This window comes from Aotus nancymaae, unplaced genomic scaffold (genome assembly GCF_030222135.1).
Source record: "Aotus nancymaae isolate 86718 unplaced genomic scaffold, 86718_ANA_hifiasm-v0.15.2.pri h1tg000021l, whole genome shotgun sequence".
Classification (NCBI taxonomy): Eukaryota; Metazoa; Chordata; class Mammalia; order Primates; family Aotidae; genus Aotus; species Aotus nancymaae.
In genome coordinates, this window is record NW_026988433.1 from 10,770,846 (window position 1) to 10,789,285 (window position 18,440).

The 18,440-nt window shown below is 43.2% G+C and overlaps 2 protein-coding genes across 24 annotated transcripts in view; both read left to right on the forward strand.

Annotated features, from left to right (window-relative positions):
- The window catches only part of CLIP1 (CAP-Gly domain containing linker protein 1), a 135,132-nt gene extending 128,842 nt beyond the window's left edge, over positions 1 to 6,290 (forward strand). For 20 of the 21 annotated variants that reach the window (XM_064379651.1, XM_064379653.1, XM_064379646.1 and 17 more), the window contains 2 exons: positions 3,565 to 3,689; positions 4,630 to 6,290. In XM_064379651.1, coding sequence (XP_064235721.1) covers positions 3,565 to 3,689; positions 4,630 to 4,855 — 351 coding nt within the window. In that variant the 3' untranslated portion in view covers positions 4,856 to 6,290. Of the gene's footprint in view, positions 1 to 3,564; positions 3,690 to 4,629 lie in introns of those variants that run through there. The other variant, XM_064379648.1, reaches the window with a different exon arrangement.
- Positions 6,291 to 10,094: 3,804 nt separating this feature from the next.
- VPS33A (VPS33A core subunit of CORVET and HOPS complexes) overlaps positions 10,095 to 18,440 on the forward strand; it is a 32,100-nt gene continuing 23,754 nt past the window's right edge. For all 3 annotated transcript variants that reach the window (XM_012476931.3, XM_012476934.3, XM_064379657.1), the window contains exons 1-4: positions 10,095 to 10,231; positions 12,662 to 12,727; positions 13,874 to 14,001; positions 16,404 to 16,590. In XM_012476931.3, coding sequence (XP_012332354.1) covers positions 10,130 to 10,231; positions 12,662 to 12,727; positions 13,874 to 14,001; positions 16,404 to 16,590 — 483 coding nt within the window. In that variant the 5' untranslated portion in view covers positions 10,095 to 10,129. The remainder of the gene's footprint in view (positions 10,232 to 12,661; positions 12,728 to 13,873; positions 14,002 to 16,403; positions 16,591 to 18,440) is intronic.

Sequence of the window (18,440 nt, forward strand, 5' to 3'; positions counted from 1 at the left end):
TTGGGCAGCTATCATTTACATATTACTATTTCTGCAAGATGAATTCCTAGAAGTAGAATTGCTCTGTCAAAGGGTTTGTTATTTATCTTAATCTTTAAAAGACTGGTTTCTTGAAAACTCAGTCTCTTAGAGCAAACATTAACAAAACAACTTTAGTTTTAAACTAAAAATGGGATTAGGCCAGAAACGGTGGCTCATACCTGTAATTCCAGCACTTTGGGTGGCCAAAGTGGGATGATTGCTTGAGCCCAGGAGTTTGAGACCAATCTGGACATAGTAAGACCTCATCTCTCAAAAAACAAAAACAAAAGTAGCCTGCAGCCTGGGTGACAGAGCATTTTTTTAAGGGCCTGGGCCAGGTGTAGTGGCTCATACCTATATTCCCAGCACCCAGCACTTTGGGAGGCTGAGGCAAGAGGACTGTCTGAGGCCAGGAGATTGAGACCAGCCAGAGCAACAATAAATAGCAAGACCCTGTGTCTACAAAAAATAAAATTAGTCAGGCATGGTGGCATGCTCCTATAGTCCCAGTTACCCCAGAATCTGAGGCAGGAGGATTGCTTGAGTCCAGAAGGTTGAGGCTGCAGTGAGCCATGATCATGCCACTGCACTTCAGCCTGAGTGAGAAAGCGAGAACTGTCTCAGAAAAAAAAAAAAAGGTAGGGTGGGAGGCCTGGGCACAGTAGCTCACACTTGAAATCCCAGCACTTTGGTAGGCCAAGGTAGGCAGATTGCTTGAGCCCAGGAGTTCAAGACCAGCCTGGGCAAGTTGATGGGTGCTCCAGCCTGGGTGACAGAGCAAGACCCTGTCTCAAAACAAACAAATATTTGTAAAAAGGGATTATAAAGGCAAAGTATTCTGTATTTGTAAATATAATTGTATATAGCAACAAACATCCATCTATAATTTTGATATATTTTGGATGTATTATGTTCAAAATTCAAAAGTACAAAAGCCACTTTTTATTTTTAAATAAAAGAAAAACTCATCTTGAGACTTGTTTTAGTTGCCAGACATCTCCTTTGAGGGGCATGCAATGATTCAACGTTGTACGAACTTACCATGGAGTCGCATTGTCCTCTTTTATGTCTCCTGGGCTTAATAACTAACAATGTCTTCTCTCCCCTTTCCTTTCTGCTTCGGTTTGTTTCATCTGCTGCTGACAACACTTTTCTTCCAATCAGCAAATGGTTCGTTTCATGTTTCCTAATTTTTGTACACGCGTGTCTGTGTTTGTGTGTATGGTTTCCCACTAATGTCCATTGTTTGGCTTTTTCTTCCTCCTGCAATGGAGCTCTTTTTTTTTTTTTTTTGAGACGGAGTTTCGCTCTTGTTACCCAGGCTGGAGTGCAATGGCGCGATCTGGGCTCACCGCAACCTCCGCCTCCTGGGTTCAAGCAATTCTCCTGCCTCAGCCTCCTGAGTAGCTGGGATTACAGGCACGCGCCACCGTGCCCAGCTATTTTTTTGTATTTTTAGTAGAGACGGGGTTTCACCATGTTGACCAGGATGGTCTCGATCTCTTGACCTCGTGATCCACCCGCCTCGGCCTCCCAAAGTGCTGGGATTATAGGAGTGAGCCACCGCGCCCGGCCCGATGGAGCTCTTAACACAAGAATGACTTAGAAAATGCACCTTGGGAAGTGAGGATAGACTCAGTACGTCTGCCTTTAGAGGTGGCCTCCGTGATGCTGGGGATATTCTGTGGAGAAAGACTGGAGTGATTGCTAACTTTGCTTCGTGACTTGCCCCAGCAGGAGAAAAAAAAACAAATATTTCTTTAAGAAGTAAAATATGTATGTATATGTGTGTGTATATATGTATATATATTTTAAATATTATAAAGTGGGATTTTTCAATTTAGAGAAATGAGACCTTTTTATTATTTGTAGAAGAAGAAAGAAATTTTTTGTTTTTAAGTTGAAGTGCCCTTAGTTTGAAAGGAAATGTTCAGGACGAGAGCAGTGCCTCCTGTTGGCCATCTTGTCCCCTCCGCCCCAGCGGCACAGGTGCTCTTCCTCTGGGTGGTACCTGAACGCTGCCCTGGTGGCGTGCCAGGCTGTTTGTCCTCGGTTTGGAGACAGCTTTAGCCTTCTCCATTTTCCCTGAGAACCTGTTTACTTATCGCTCCACCATTACCAGTCAGCTGATAAAGGACAGTCTGAAGGAAATTTCCATATGACTTTTTCAAATCTACAGAACAGAGAAGTCCTAGATGAATTCTGGAGTTTAATGGAAGAACTAACCTTTTTATGCATCTTGTAAAGTTGTGTGTGTGTGTGTGTGTGTGTGTGTGTGTGTGACTTTTGTAGAATGCAAGATTTTATATATATATATACACACACATACACATATATACACATACACACACACACACACATATATTTTATTTTTTTATTTTTTGAGATGGAGTCTTGCTCTGTTGCCCAGGCTGGAGCGCAATGGCCTGATCTTGGCTCACTGCAACCTCTGCCTTCGGGTTCAAGCAATTCTCCAGCCTCAGCCTCCTTAGTAGCTGGGACTACAGGCATGCATCATTACACCCAGCTAATTTTTGTATTTTTTTTTTTTTTTTTTTTGTATTTTTACTAGAGAGAGCATTTCACTATATTGGCCAGGTTGGTCTCGAACTCCTGACCTCAGGTGATCCACACACCTCCGCCTCCCAAAGTGCTGGGATTACAGGTGTGAGCTACTGTGCCCAGCCAATATTTTTTATGTGGTAGAATGAAAACAAACTTGTGCCCATATATTCAGAAATGTAAGATTATGACTTTTGGAGAATGCAAGATTTTTTTTCCAATAAAAAAATTTTCTTATACTTTTTCAAGAATCAATAGTACTCCACCAACCCACAGATTTCTATGTTTAAGAATAATTTCAGTGGGGTGCAGTGGCTCATGCCTGTAATCCCAATACTTTGGGAGGTGGGCAGATCACGAGGTCAGGAGTTCGAGACCAGCCTGGCCAATATGGTGAAACCCCATCTCTACTAAAAATACAAAAATTAGCTGGGCATGGTGGCATGCACCTGTAGTCTCAGCTACTAAGGAAGCTGAGGCAGGAGAATCGCTTGAACCCAGGAGGCGGAGGTCGCAGTGAGCCAAGATCCTGCCACTGCATTCCAGCCTGGGTGACACAGTGAGAAGGAAAAAAAAAGAGTAATTTCATTTGCCTCAAAAACAAATGAAGTTTATCCATTTATATCTGGAAATACTCAATGAAGTGTACTTTAAATGTTTTTTCAAAGATAAAATAGCATCTACTCAGTAAGGAACATTTGAAGAATACTGAAAGGTGTGAGGGGTTAAAAGAAACTGCCATAACCTCACCACCCAGACATGACCTCATTTAAGTTCAGCTCTTTACTCACACAATCTCAGCATTCCTGTCCTCAGGGAGAGTGAAAAGCATGGGTTCCTAACAGCCACTGGTGGCCTCTTCGGCACACTTGCTGCCATAGCTTAAAGGCATATACTTCATGACTTGTTGATGCTCCAGCTGATATATGTATTCTTGTCATTTTACACATCTCACTTTCTTCTTTTTTTTTTTTTTAACAGATTGATTTCCTAAATTCGGTAATAGTGGACCTTCAAAGGAAGAACCAAGACCTCAAGATGAAGGTGGAGATGATGTCAGAAGCAGCCCTAAATGGGAATGGGGATGACTTGAACAATTATGACAGGTATTTCATAGGAAGACATACGGATTGCTGTAATCCCAGCACTTTGGGAGGCTGAGGCGGGTGGATCACTTGAGGTCAGGAATTCAAGACCAGTCTGGCCAATATGGTGAAACCCCATCTCTACTAAAAATACAAAAGTTAGCCAGGTGTGGTGACACATGCCTCTTAATCCCAGCTCCTTGGGAGGCCGAGGCAGGAGAAGTGCTTGAATCTGGGAGGCAGAGGTTGCAATGAGCTGAGATTGCACCATTGCACTCTAGCCTGGGTGACACAGCAAGACCCTGTCTCAAAAAAAAGCCATACAGATTGGAACCTTAGTTTCATCAAAATAACTATGTTTTCAAAGTGAGCTTCTCTAGTGGATTGTAAAAAGACACAACAAAAAAAACACAATTGTTTTGCAGTTCCTTTGCCATAAACAGATTTTTGTAAATCTGGCAAGCAAGAGGAAACTACAGATAGTTTAACGTGAAAATTTTAAATGTGAGGCTGTCACAGTGGCTCACGCCTGTAATCCCAGCACTTTGGGAGGCCAAGGTGCACAGATCACCTGAGGTTAGGAGTTTGAGACCAACTTGGCCAACCTGGCAAAACCCCATCTCCACTAAAAATACAACAAAATTAGCTGGGCATAGTGCTGCGTGCCTGTAATCCCAGCTACTTGGAAGGCTGACCCCAGGAGGTGGAGGTTGCAGTGAGCTGAGATCGTGCCACTGCACTCCAGCCTGGGCAACAGAGCAACTCCATCTCAAAAAAAAAAAAAAAACAAACAAAAAAAAAACAAAAAACCTTTAAATGTGGAATAATGTACTACTTACACAGGATGCTCACAGACTTGGCCATAATTAGTTCTTGCTTAATTTTTAAATTCTTTGCAAGTGTTCCTGTCTCTTCAGTTTCTTCTGATAAATTTTCTGATTTCACACATTAACATTTATAGTGATGATCAGGAGAAACAGTCCAAGAAGAAACCTCGCCTCTTCTGTGACATTTGTGACTGCTTTGATCTCCACGACACAGAGGACTGTCCTACCCAGGCACAGATGTCAGAGGACCCTCCCCATTCCACACACCATGGCAGTCGGAGTGAGGAACGGCCATACTGTGAAATCTGTGAGATGTTTGGACACTGGGCCACCAACTGCAATGACGACGAGACCTTCTGATGAAGCCTCAAGTGGAGAACTGGGCTTTCCCAGACGCGCTTGCATTGACACAACGTAACACCAGCATTGTGTGTGCAGACTTCAGGAGAACTCATGTTATTTTTTACCCCATCAACAAATCTAGGAAAATATTTTGATCTTCAACAAATTGCCCTTTAGTCTCCCCTTATGAGTTAGAATAATAAATATTTAGTAGGTGAAATTTCACCTCAGATTTTGTTTTCTTGGTATTTAAGTTTGAAGACATTGCACCAGATGCCATTACATTTATTGTCCCTAGACCTCATAGAAAAATCCCTACCCTTACAATACCTTATTTAAGTAACTTTAAATTATGCCGTTACTTTTCATATTTGCACTAAAATATTTCCAGGCTGCATTTGTATATTTAGATTTTTTGGTTAAGCTTTGACACTGGAATGAGTTGAAAAAATGTGCCATTTTGCATTTTCATCTACTCATTTAAAGTATTTTATTCTTATTCAAAGAAATATCTGAGCTCTTTGCACTACCTGTTATCTGTAGTGCCTTTATTTCAGGCTTGATAATACTTAGGTGTGATTATAAAATCATGAAGCAGGTAAAGGGAGGGGAAACCCCCAAACTGCTGTGGGGACGTTTTATAATGTATATGCTGCACCCACTTACTCTACTGTGGTGTTTGGTTTATTAGTTTTGCATAAATTCGGCTTCTATGTATTATATGTATATATTTTTAAAAAATCTCTATTTTGGAAAAAAACATACACAATGTGTCTTTCTTTTTGGATATTTACCTTTATGAAAAAGGAAACACTTAAAATGATCATTAGGACATAACAGACTAGGCCAGAAATAACATCACGTGGCTTTGCAACTATTTTCATTTGTTTTCCTTTTATTTCTTTACTATATTTAAATAACTGGAGGAATTTCCTCCAATTTTTTTTTCCTTCTCTAGCAGGTATCCCCAGCAGTCAGTTAACAATAGCCACTATAAAATGCCTAAATTAACCAATCTACAATCTTCCTTTACAAGTTTTTTTTACTGTTTTTAGATGAATGTACGATGAGAAATTCAACATTAATAATTTTGGATTTTCTTATCACAAAAAAGAAAATGAAGGACCTCAAAGCACCAGAACGGTTTATCAACCAGTTTGAATCTATTTATCTCATTTGAATGTCTTCTAGAATATGTAAAAAGTAATAAAATGTATCTTCCATGCTACATGTACAATAAGAACTTCTGTAATTGTATATATGCCTTTGATGTATTTTCCCCTCAAGATTATCAACTGTGTGTTTGACAGTGAATATTAAATCTGTTATGAGTTGAAATTTTTGATTATAAATGTAATATGAATTGTTTCACAAACAGAAAACACGTAAAGCAGTATTAAAATTTGGCCGAACAAGTGTTCTGTATCTACTTTAATAAATGCTTATTCTTTTTTGTTTTGTTGGTTTTATTTTCTTTAGGCAGGGTCCACTCTGTCATCCAGGCTGGAATACAGTGGCACAATCACAGGCTGCTGCAGCCTCCAACTCCTGGGCTCAAGCAGTCCTCTCACCTCAGCCTCCGAAGTAGCTACGACTACAGGCAAGTGCCACCACACCTGGCTAATTTTTTAATTTTTTGTATAGAGTGAGTCTCCCTATGTTGCCTGAGCTGGTTTTGAACTCCTGAGCTCAAGTGATCCTCCCACCTCAGCCTCCCAAAGTGTTCAGAGTACAGGTGTGAGCTACCACACCCAGCCAATAAATGGTTATTCTTTTTTGCTAGTGGTAGTAAACTGATATTATTCTCAGGTTTGTCAAATGAGCAAGCCCTATACATCCATACAGCAATTTCTACGGCAGTCTTGTTACTAAACGACTTTTAAGAAATTGGTGGCTGGGCATCGGTGGCTCATTCCTGTAATCCCAACACTTTGTAAGGCTGAGGTGGGAGGATCACATGAGCCTAGGAGTTAGTTTAAGACTAATCCAGGCAATATGAGATCTCATCTCTCCAAAAAAATAAAAATAAAAAAAAATAGCCAAGCATGTTGACACACAAATCTGTAGTCCCAGCTACTGAGGAGGTTGAGGCAGGAGGACTGCTTGAGCCCAGGAGATAGAGGCTGCAGTGAGCAATGATTGTGCCACTGCACTCCTAGGCAACAGGGTAAGACAGTCTCTTGGCTGGGCGCAGTGGCTCACGCCTGTAATCCTAACACTTTGGGAGGCCGAGGTGGGTGGATCACCTGAGGTCAGGAGTTCAAGACCAGCCTGGCCATCATGGTGAAACCCCATCTTAAAAAAAAAGAAAGAAAAGAAAAAGGACACAGTCTCTTAAAAAATTTTGTGGTATGTCTTTCTGTCTTTCTTAAAGTGTTTCGTGAGATATTTAGCATAACTTACCTATGGTTATCCATTACTATATCACACCGCATTACCTGACAAAAAAATAAATGTGTCACCATATGGTGCCAACTGTCTATTCATCCATGAAGTCTTAGAAACTGAAAAGTCAATATGACATTTACAAAGATTATTACTGAACCAACTGAGTGCTAGGCCTTTGAACATGCTTTTCTTGTTTTGAGGCAAGGTCTCACTGTCACTCAGGTTGGAGTGCAGTTGAGCAATCTCGGCTCACTGCAACCTCCACCGCCAGTGCTCAAGCAATCCTTCCACCTCACCCTCCTGAATGGCTGGGACCACAGGCGCATGCCACCATGCCTGGCTAATTTTACTGTTTTATTTTTTTTTAAACAGTTTCACTCTGTTGCCAGGGTGGAGTGCAGTGGTGCCATCTTGGTTCACTCCAACCTCTGCCTCGCAGGTTCAAGCAATTCTCCTGCCTCAGCCTCCTGAGTAGCTGAGACTACAGGTGTGTGCCCAGCTAATTTTTGTATTTTTAGTACAGATGGGGTTTCACCATATTGGCCAGACTAGTCTCGAACTCTGACCTTAGGTGATCTGTCCACCTCAGCTTCCCAAAGTGCTGGGATTACAGGCATGAGCCACCATGCCTCACCTAACATCCATTTCATGAATACAGATTCACCCACAGGTAGGTATTTCCAAAGCAGTTACTCCTTGAATAAGAATATTACTTCTAGGCCGGGCGCGGTGGCTCATGCCTGTAATCCCAGCACTTTGGGAGGCCGAGGCGGGTGGATCATGAGGTCAAGGGATCGAGACCATCCTGGCCAACATGGTGAAACTCTGTCTCTACTAAAAATACAGAAAAATTAGCCGGGCGTGGTGGCACGTGCCTGTGGTCCCAGATACTTGGGAGGCTGAGGTGGAAGAATCGCTTGAACCCAGGAGTTGGAGGTTGCAGTGAGCTGAGATTGCACCACTGCACTCCAGCCTGGCGACAGAGCAAGAAGACTGTCTAAAAAAAAAGAATATTACTTCTACCTAAATAATATGCTAAGACACAGTAGTTCTCAACTTTGGTACTGACCTTAGGTGACTAAAAGACTCTAAACAAGTCTGCAGTATTTGTAGGGGAACTATAGTAGTTCAGCAATGTCTCTCCTGGTCTATAAAAGCACCATTGTTACTTAACCATTTTGTAGCATCCTGATCCTGCTTAGGGATAGTTTATCATCCTCGTCTTAGGTACGCTCATGCACGCTTGAGATTTCACTAACCTGGGGCATTTCACTTCTTACAGTAAGTTATACCCTTATTTAATAGCTCATAACATGACCTGCTGAACACAACATTTATTCTCACAGGCGTTAAAATGATGCATTCTCTTGGCTATGAGTCTGTATATAGAAAAAAAAAATTGTGTATTATCAGCTAGGAGCAGTAGAGGTATCTGTAGTCCCAGTTACTCCGGAGGCTGAGGCCATATGATAGCTGGAACCCAAGATTTTGAGGCCAGCCTGGGCAACATAGGGAAACCCCATCTCTAATTATTATTTTTTAAATTCTCAGTTGAGGCTGGAGAACCACCTTGAAAACCACCAGGTTGAGAACTAACGCATGGAAGCGTTTCCATGTGTGTTAAATTGTTAAAATATAAATGTCCTTGTTGGAATAAGATTGAGAACAGAAGTTCTGGTTGAGTGGCTGCTTTTCTGCACCATCCACAAATACCACTTTTTGCTTGTTCAGACTCTGTGGTAAGTGCTTCATAATATAAAGTGTATAGAAGATACTGAGGGAAGCTATGCTCTCGAAGAAGAAAATTTTCATCTTTGACCAGATCCCAAAAGTCCATTTCGACCCCAAAGTATCGAAAGCATATGTCCTACTAATACTAAGCTTATTGAGCAATTAAGTTCCAGGCACCAAACTAAGCTTCTCACGTGGACTACGTGATGTAATTCATACCTTCTCTGATCCTCACTACAACTCACAGGTAACGTGGAATTTTACTGAGGCAAGTGATGGGACCTGGATTTCAGAAGCAATCCTATTTGTGTGAAATGCCACGTCGCTGTAAAAGTCTGTTAGGAAGGGATTACAAAAAAAAAAGTCCACTCAAAATTCCCTCGATCCCTATATTCATACATTTTAGCTCACAAATCAGAACAGTCTTCATTAGTGCAAAGCTAAGAACCTTGTGACTGCTGTAATTTAAAAGATTTGAGCAGTGGGTGGCGGGGCGCACCTGTGGTCCCAGCTACTCCGGCGCCTGAGGTGGGAGGATCACTTGAGCCCGGGAGGTGGTGGCTGCAGTGAGCTATGATTACGTCACTGCACTCCAGCCTGGGCGACCGGGCGAGGAGTCCCTGTCTCAAAAAAATGTCTTTTTCTATTCAAGTTTAGCCTTAAGATATCATTTTACAGCAAGCACCTTTGCTGAAAATAAAAATTCGCAATTTTTAAAAAAGACTAGAGAGTGTCTTTTTTTTTTTTTTTGCTACGAAGTCTGCCCAGGCTGGTCTCGAACTCCCGGACTCAAGCGATTACTCCTACCTCGGCTTCTTAAAGTGTTAGGGATTACAGGCGTGAGCCACCGCGCCCAGGCTTAGTCCACATCTTTAAAATCGCTTTTCAGCGCCAGACGACTCCTGGAGTGAGGCAGGGTCTGAAACGCGCCCTGAGTCTTAACAGAAGTCTGAACAACCACCGGGATGGAAGAAAGAGGTGGACACTAGGGCCAGACGACATAGAAGCCGAACCCGGCCGATTCCAGTTTCCGGGTTGGCGTGCGCAGCCGCATAGGTCACGTGGGCGAGTTGTCACGTGACTGCGTCCATTTTTCTCCCCCCCCCCCCACCCCGCCCCCGTTGGAACCAGTGAACGTGGTGGACATTGTGGGGCAAGGGGTGGTGGGGCAAGATGGCGGCGCACCTATCTTACGGGCGAGTCAACCTGAATGTGCTGCGCGAGGCGGTGCGTCGCGAGCTGCGCGAGTTCCTGGACAAGTGCGCGGGAAGCAAGGTGAGGGGCGGGAGGCAGCAACACCGCCCTCGCCTCCCCTGGTCCGGCCTGCCTTAATCCGTTCTCTGACCGCCTGAGCTGGCGGTGTACGGGGTCCCCGGGGCTTCCCAGGAGGGGAGCCTCAAGGCCCTTCTACCCGCACCCCTGTGCAGGCGTTAACGATGAAGTGGGGGGGGCCCTGGGCGAACAGCCTGGAGCCGGAGTGGCTTCGAGATTGTTTTGTGAGAGCAGAGTAAGCCACTGTGATATCCTAGCTCCTGATAAGCCGGTTTACGTCAGGTGCCTCTTCTGCTGCCTGCCGAGGCGCGGGACGGGTGGGCGGCCCAAGAATGTGGATGGTCAAGTGTCCATTCATTACAGGGATCATACGTGTCAGTACAAGTCGTACGTTAGAAAGTCTCTTGAAACACCAACACCTTACAACCTGCTGTTCACGCGTGTTAGGAGAGAAGTTGTAATCATTTGGGCTTTTAAACCGGCCTCCTAAAATAGTATTACTTCTCTAGTAGGACCCTTTTCACAAGGGAATCAGGAACTAGATCAGAGATTTTATAGAATTTTTTTTTTTTTTTTTTTTTGAGACAGAGTCTTGCTCTGTTGCCAGGCGCCAGGCTGGAGTGCAGTGGCGCAATCTTGGCGCACTGCAACCTCCGCCTCCCGGGTTCAAGCAATTCTCCTGCCTCAGCCTCCTGAGTAGCTGTGACTACAGGTGCACGCCACCATGCCCAGCTAATTTTTGTATTTTTTAGTAGAGACGGGGTTTCACCATGTTGGCCAGGATGGTCTCGATCGCTTGACCTCATGATCCACCCGCCTCGGCCTCCCAAAGTGCTGGGATTACGGGCATGAGCCACCGCACCCGGCCAGGATTCCTTTTAAATGGTATCACCTTTTCCTCATCCCCTTAGGGTTAATCAGTCACCCTGAGTAACTGACAGTACAACTGTGAAAGGTCCAACTGGGGAGCCTCAGTCTTGGAGAGAGCAGAACCCCAAGAAGTAGGGAGGGTGCTAGCAGCCTTCGAGAGAAGAAAGCAGACAAGGTCATAGGGGTCCAGTTTCAGTTCAGCAAAGGATGCTGAAATCTGAATAACATCATGGATTGTATCAATGTCAATATCCTGGTTGTAATATGTTACCCCTGGAGGAACCTGAGCAAAGTGTACAGGGGCTCGCTCTGTATTATTTCTTTTAACTAAATGTTAATGTACAATTATTTAAATAAATATTTCAATTTAAGAAAAAGAAATGATACTGGAGTTTAGTAGTAGAAATACTCATAGGGGCCCAGAGCAATGACTCAGGGTATCAGAATGTCCTAGGTTGGAGTCCTTTCTCTCTTACACACTGTGTGGTTCAAGGTCGCTGTATGGCCTTGAAAAGTACTTAAACTTAATGAGCTTTTAAGAATTTTCTCTTTTGGCCTGGCGTGGTGGAAGAGGAAGTGCAATGTAATCACAGCTCTTTGGGAGGCCACGGCAGGCAGATAGATCGCTTTAGTCCAGAGTTGGAGACCAGCCTGGGCAACATGGCGAAATCGCATCTCTACTTAAAAAAAAAAAAAAAATTAGGCTGGTGTGATGGCACACACCTGTAGTCCCAGTTACTCCTAAGCCTGGGAAATCGAGGCTGTAGTGAGTGGTCATTCCACCACTGCCCCGTCTCAAAAAAAAAAAAAAATCCTCTTTTGTCAAAATAAGATTTGTAATACCTATATCTTAGGTTTTAATTTTGTATAATTGACAATTTCCGTATGGCTCGATCTAATAATACTGTAATACAGATATACAGCCAACTGAAGTTCCTTCTTTCTGTTCAGGACAGTGATTCACTTCTAACTTTCTCAGGACCAACAGTAGCATTGCTTTCCCTGGATGCTGTTTTTCTTTAGATTAAGGATATGAATGTGTTCAGAGCTAATTTGTTATTATTTGGCTGCACTCAGTGACTCATACCTGTAATCCCAGCACTTTGGAAGGCTGAGGTGTGTGGATCACCTTAGGTCAGGAGTTAGAGACCAGCCTGGCCAACATAGTGAAACCCCATCTCTACTAAAAGTACAAAAATTGGCCAGGCATGGTACTGCATGCCTGTAATCCCAGCTACTCAGAAGGCTGAGATAGGAGAATCACTTGAACCCTGGAGGCAGAGGTTGTGATGTGCTGATATCACACCATTGCACTCTAATCTGGGTGACAGAGCAAGATTCCATCTCAAAAACAAAACAACAACAGAAAACTCCAAAATGTTTAATTTCTTTTTTCTCCTTTATTATTATTATTTTTTAAATCTTACAACACAAGGAGTAAATTTTTTAATCCCCAGAGTTTGAAGCAAATAATCCTTCTGTTTGTGATAGGCTATTTTCTATTGATACTGTTGAAATTCCTGATATTAACTATAATAAGAGAATGTTTCTCCCTTCTTACAGGCAATAGTCTGGGATGAATACCTAACTGGACCCTTTGGCCTGATTGCGCAGTATTCACTATTGAAGGTAAATGAGCTATTTGGGTTTTGTTAGGGGAATAATAATTCTGTACTTCAGCAGTTATGATAGGATTTTATATTTCTTCCTTAATCATTGCTTTGCAAAGCTGTTTGGTCTTTATAAACACTGATACTAGTGCCCAATTAACATGTTATATCCGTTGGCCAGTGGTTCTGTACTGATCCTAGCATTATATTATGTGACCATTACCTGGTGTTTTTGAAAGTTCGTTATGTAAGAGTCATTTGAATGCTGCTGCAATAACAGTGGCTTTAGGGCCGGGCGTGGTGGCTCACACCTGTAATCCCAGCACTTTGGGAGGCCGCGAGACAGGTGGATTGCTTAAGGTCAGAATTTCGAGACCAGCCTGGCCAACATGCCTGGGTGACAACAATCTGGGTGACAGAGCAAGATTCCATCTCAAAAACAAAACAACAACAGAAAACTCCAAAATGTTTAATTTCTTTTTTAACAACAAACCCCATCTCCACTCAAAATACAAAAATTAGCTGGGTGTGGTGGTGGGCGCCTGTAATCCCAGCTACTCTGGAGGCTGAGGCAGGAGAATCACTTGAACCCAGGAGGTGGAGGTTACAGTGAGCCTGCACTCCAGCCAGGGCAACAGAGTGAGACTCCTTCTCAAAAAAACAAAACAAAACAAAACAAAACCAGTGGCTTTATACTGAAACTTTGTTCTTTTTTTTTTTTTTTGAGACAGAGTTTCGCTCTTGTTACCCAGGCTGGAGTGCAATGGCGCAATCTCGGCTCACCTCAACCTCAGCCTCCTGAGTTCAGGCAATTCTCCTGCCTGAGCCTCCTGAGTAGCTGGGATTACAGGCACGCGCCACCGTGCCCAGCTAATTTTTCGTATTTTTAGTAGAGACGGGGTTTCACCATGTTGACCAGGATGGTCTCGATCTCTTGACCTCGTGATCCACCCGCCTCGGCCTCCCAAAGTGCTGGGATTACAGGCGTGAGCCACCGCGCCCGGCCTGAAACTTTGTTCTTTATATATTTGGCTTTGAGGGAATTTAAATTTCAATATTAAAATATTAATGTGCACTTGACTGGGAGTGTTTATGATTTCTGAGTCTGAAAATGATAGGTAAATTCCAGTGTTTTTGTTAACCTTTTGTGTATGTGTTTGCCTAGGAACATGAAGTGGAAAAAATGTTCACACTTAAAGGAAGTCGTTTGCCGGCAGCTGATGTCAAGAATATTATTTTTTTTGTCAGACCCAGGCTAGAGTTGATGGATATAATTGCTGAAAACGTGCTCAGGTATCTCAGAGCTTGTGTTTGATCTAAAAGAGTTTGGTCCCTATCATGCTTTTAATGTATGAGCTCCTTCTCATGGAAGACCCTCACTCTTGCCAGTGCAAGGTGGTCTTTTGGAAAACTGAGATGGGCATGGAAGAATATAAAAGAGAAGATGAGGGCTGGGGGAAGGTGGAGATGGTTAATGGGTACAAAAAAAAATAGAATGAATCAGACCTACTATTTGATAGCACAACAGGAGGACTATAATTAATTGTAACTTAATTGCTTTTTTTTTTTTTTGTAGTTTTAGTAGAGACAGGGTTTCACCATGTCGGTCAGGCTGGTCTTGAACTCCTGACCTCGTGATCCGCCCTCCTCCTCGGCCTCCTCAAGTGCTGGGATTACAGGCGTGAGCCTTTTTTTTTTTTTTTTTTTTTTTTTTGAGATGGAGTTTCGATCTTGTTTCCCATGCTGGAGTGCAATGGCTTGATCTCAGTTCACTGCAACCTCCAGCCCCTGCCCCCGGGTTCAAGCCATTCTCCTGCCTCAGCCTCCTGAGTAGCTGGGATTACAGGTGTGCACTAACACGCCTGGCTAATTTTTTGTATTTTTATTAGAAATGGGGTTTCACCATGTTAGCCAGGCTGGTGTCGAACACCTGACCTCAGGTGATCTGCCCACCTTGGCCTCCCAAAATGCTGGGATTACAGGTATGAGACATCAGCCCCAGCCTTAATTGCATAGTTTTAAACATAAAGAGTGAGGCTGGGCACGGTGGCTCACACCTGTAATCCCAGCATTTTGGGAGGCCAAGGTGGGTGGATCACTTTAGGTCAGGAGTTCGAGACCAGCCTGGCCAATGTAGTGAAACCCCATCTGTACTAAAAATACAAAAATTAGCTGGGTGTGGTGTCACGTGCCTGTAATCCCAGCTACTTGTGAGGCTAAGGCACAAGAATCTTTTGAACCTGGGAGGCCAAGGTTGCAGTGAGCCGAGATCCTGCTACTGCACTCCAGCCTGGGCAACAGAGGGGGACTCCGTCTCAAAAAAAAAAAAAGTGTAATTGGATTGTTTGTAACTCAGTAAGTGCTTGGGAGGATGTGCCCCCCGCATTCTCAGTGATGTGCTTATTTCACATTGCATGCCTGTATCATAACATCTCAAGGACCCCATAAATGTACACACTTGCTATGTACCCCCCAAAAATTAAATACGTAAAAGAGAGGATGGGAAACTGAGGAAGTCGTTCTCAGCAGTTTGAGAGAAGGATCGTCTTCTAACACCATTCTTTAAGGATAGCCAAAAGTTTAAATGTGTGTCAGTAAAAACGACCCTGGTTTAAAAAAATAAGCCTCCAGCAGTTATTTTAAAATATACTGCATGTACTTGAATATCATAAGCAAAAAAAAGAGCTGATTAAAATTTAATACAGCATCCACTCTATAGAGGAAGTGCTCCCAGCCGAGTCTGCACTCTGTGGTACAATTGATTGATGCAGCCCCTAGAATCTTAAAAGCATAAGGGCTATTTTTGGAAGTCCACTGTCAATGAGACTAGGAGTGGGAGTCAAGAGTGATCTTTCATTTTAATTTAAGACTCTTTGTGGCTGCATTGCTTTGGTTGAAGAACCATTTGTTTTTAGTGAGACACAAATACCTATTTCAGTAAACTTCAGAGCTTTAATGCCCCATAAATAGTTTAAGAGAATACTAAAAAAGTACTAGCCAGGACTCAATGCTCCTTTTCTGTTGGGGAAGAAAGAGAGTGGGTGCAACTGTAACAATTTGGGTCTGAGAGTCAGTTTTTGGTTATTTTTTTGAGACACAGGCTCTCTGTTGCCCAGGGTGGAGTACAGTGGTGGGATCCCTGCTCACTGCAACCTCTGCCTCATGTGTCCAAGAGATTCCCCTGCCTTAGCCTCCTGAGTAGCTGGGATTACAGGCACACATGCCACCACACCCAGCTAATATTTGTATATTTTATTTATTTATTCATCTTTGAGATGGAGTCTTGATCTGTTCCCCAGGCTGGAGTGCAGTGGCACGGTCTCAGCTCACTGCAACCTCCACCTCCCAGATTCAAGCAATTTTCCTGCCTCAGCCTCCCGAGTAGCTGAGATTACAGGTGCCTGCCACCATGCCCGCCTAATTTTTTTTTTTTTTTTTTAGTAGAGATGGGATTTCACCGCATTGGCCAGACTGGTCTCGAACTCCTGACCTCAAGTGATCTGCCCACCTTGTTCTCCCAAAGTACTGGGATTACAGATGTGAGCCACTCCACCTGACCTGAGAGTCATTATTTATATGATTTATCTAGCCAGCTTTATAGTGCCTAGTATGTGCCAGGTAGTAAGGATAAACAAAGCAAAATGGTCCATGACTCTTAGGAGCTCATAAGCTAACAAATGTCACTTCCTTTGCAGTGAAGATAGACGAGGCCCAACGAGAGATTTCCACATTCTGTTTGTGCCACGCCGTAGCCTGTTGTGCGAACAGCGGTTGAAGGATCTGGGTGTCTTGGGATCCTTTATTCATAGGGAGGAGTACAGCTTAGATCTCATTCCGTTTGATGGGGATCTCTTATCCATGGAATCAGAGTGTGCATTCAAAGTAAGTTTGGTATTTCCTTTACATCAGGCATTAATTTTTGCCCAGTTTATGAGTGTGAAAGTATCACAGTATTGTTTTAATTTGTAATTACCGTGAAACTGAGTTCCATTTTATATGTTTATTGATGTTTAAGATTTTCTCTTCAGCAAATTGTTTGTTCATTTTCTTTGCCCATTTTTCTTTTTGGGTAATTCTTTGTATATTCTGGATGTTGATCATTATGTGTTATAAAAGCTGCAAGTGGGCCGGGCGCGGTGGCTCACACCTGTAATCCCAGCACTTTGGGAGGCCGAGGCGGGTGGATCACGAGGTCAAGAGATCGAGACCATCCTGGTCAACATGGTGAAACCCCGTCTCTACTAAAAATACAAAAAATTAGCTGGGCATAGTGACGCGTGCCTGTAATTCCAGCTACTCAGGAGGCTGAGGCAGGAGAATTGCCTGAACCCAGGAGGCGGAGGTTGCGGTGAGCCGAGATCACGCCACTGCACTCCAGCCTGGGTAACAAGAGCGAAACTCTGTCTCAAAAAAAAAAAAAAACAAAAAAAAAAACTGCATGTATCTTCCCAGTCTGACTCTTGTCTTTTAACTTTGTTTATGTCTTTTATCATGTAGACATTTCCCTTTAAAAGTAGTTAAATTTTTAAATAATAGTTTTATTATAACTCACAATACTGGCTAGGTGCATTGGTTCACGCCTATAATCCCAGCACTTTAGGAGGCTGAGGCGGGCGGATCACCTGATGTCAGGAGTTCGAGACCAGCCTGGGCCACAAGGCGAAACCCCGTCTCTACCAAAAATACAAAGGTTAGCCGGGTATAGTGGTGAGTGCTTATAATCCCAGCTACTCAAGAGGCTGAGGCAGGAGAATCACTTGAACCCAGGAGGCAGAGGTGGCAGTAAGCCAAGATTGTGGCACTGCACTCCAGCTTGGGTGACAGAGGGAGACTATCTCAAAAAGGAAAATAACAACAACTCACAATACCATGAAATTCTCTCCTTGATGGTGAGAATACATGGTTTTTAGTGTATTCACAATGTTGTGCAACTATCACCACTGTCTAAGTATGGAACATTTTAACTACCCCAAAAAGAAGCCCGTGCCCAGTAGCAGTCCATCCCTATCCTTCCTTCCCCCAGCCTCTGGCAGGCACTAATCTAGTTCAGTCTGTATGAATTTGCCTATTCTGGAGTTTTCTTTTTCTTTTTTTTGAGACAGAGTCTCATTCTTTTGCCCAGGCTGAAGTGCAGTGATGTGATCATACCTCACTGCAGCCTTGATCTCCAGGCTTGAGCAATCCGCTAGCCTCAGCCCTTCGATTAGCTGAAACTACAGGCATGTGCCACCACATCCGCCTAATTTTTAAAAAATTTCTTTTATTTCTATTTTTATTTTTTGGAGAGACAGCATCTCATTGTGTTACCCAGGCTGGTTTTGAACTTATTCTGGAGATTTCTTAGAAATGAAATCACATAATACGTATGTGGTCCTTTGTGTGTGGCATCGTCACTTAGTGTCATGTTTTCAGGGTTCATCCAGGTTGTAGCTCGTGTCAGGGCTTCATTCCTTTTTGTTGCTGAATAGCATTGCATTGTAATGCTGTCATTCATCAGTTGATGGACACCTGATGGGTTGTTTCCACTGTTTGGCTGTCATGATATTTTTGAGAAAAGTTTTTTTGTAGATGTATATTTTCATTTATCGTAGATATACCTAGGAGTAGATTTGCTGACTCACATGGCAACTCTACATTGAACATTTTGAGGAGCTGCCAAACTCCTGCACTGAAGCTGTAAACACGTTTGTACTCCCAGCAGCAGTGTGTGAGGGGTCCAGTTGCACATCCAC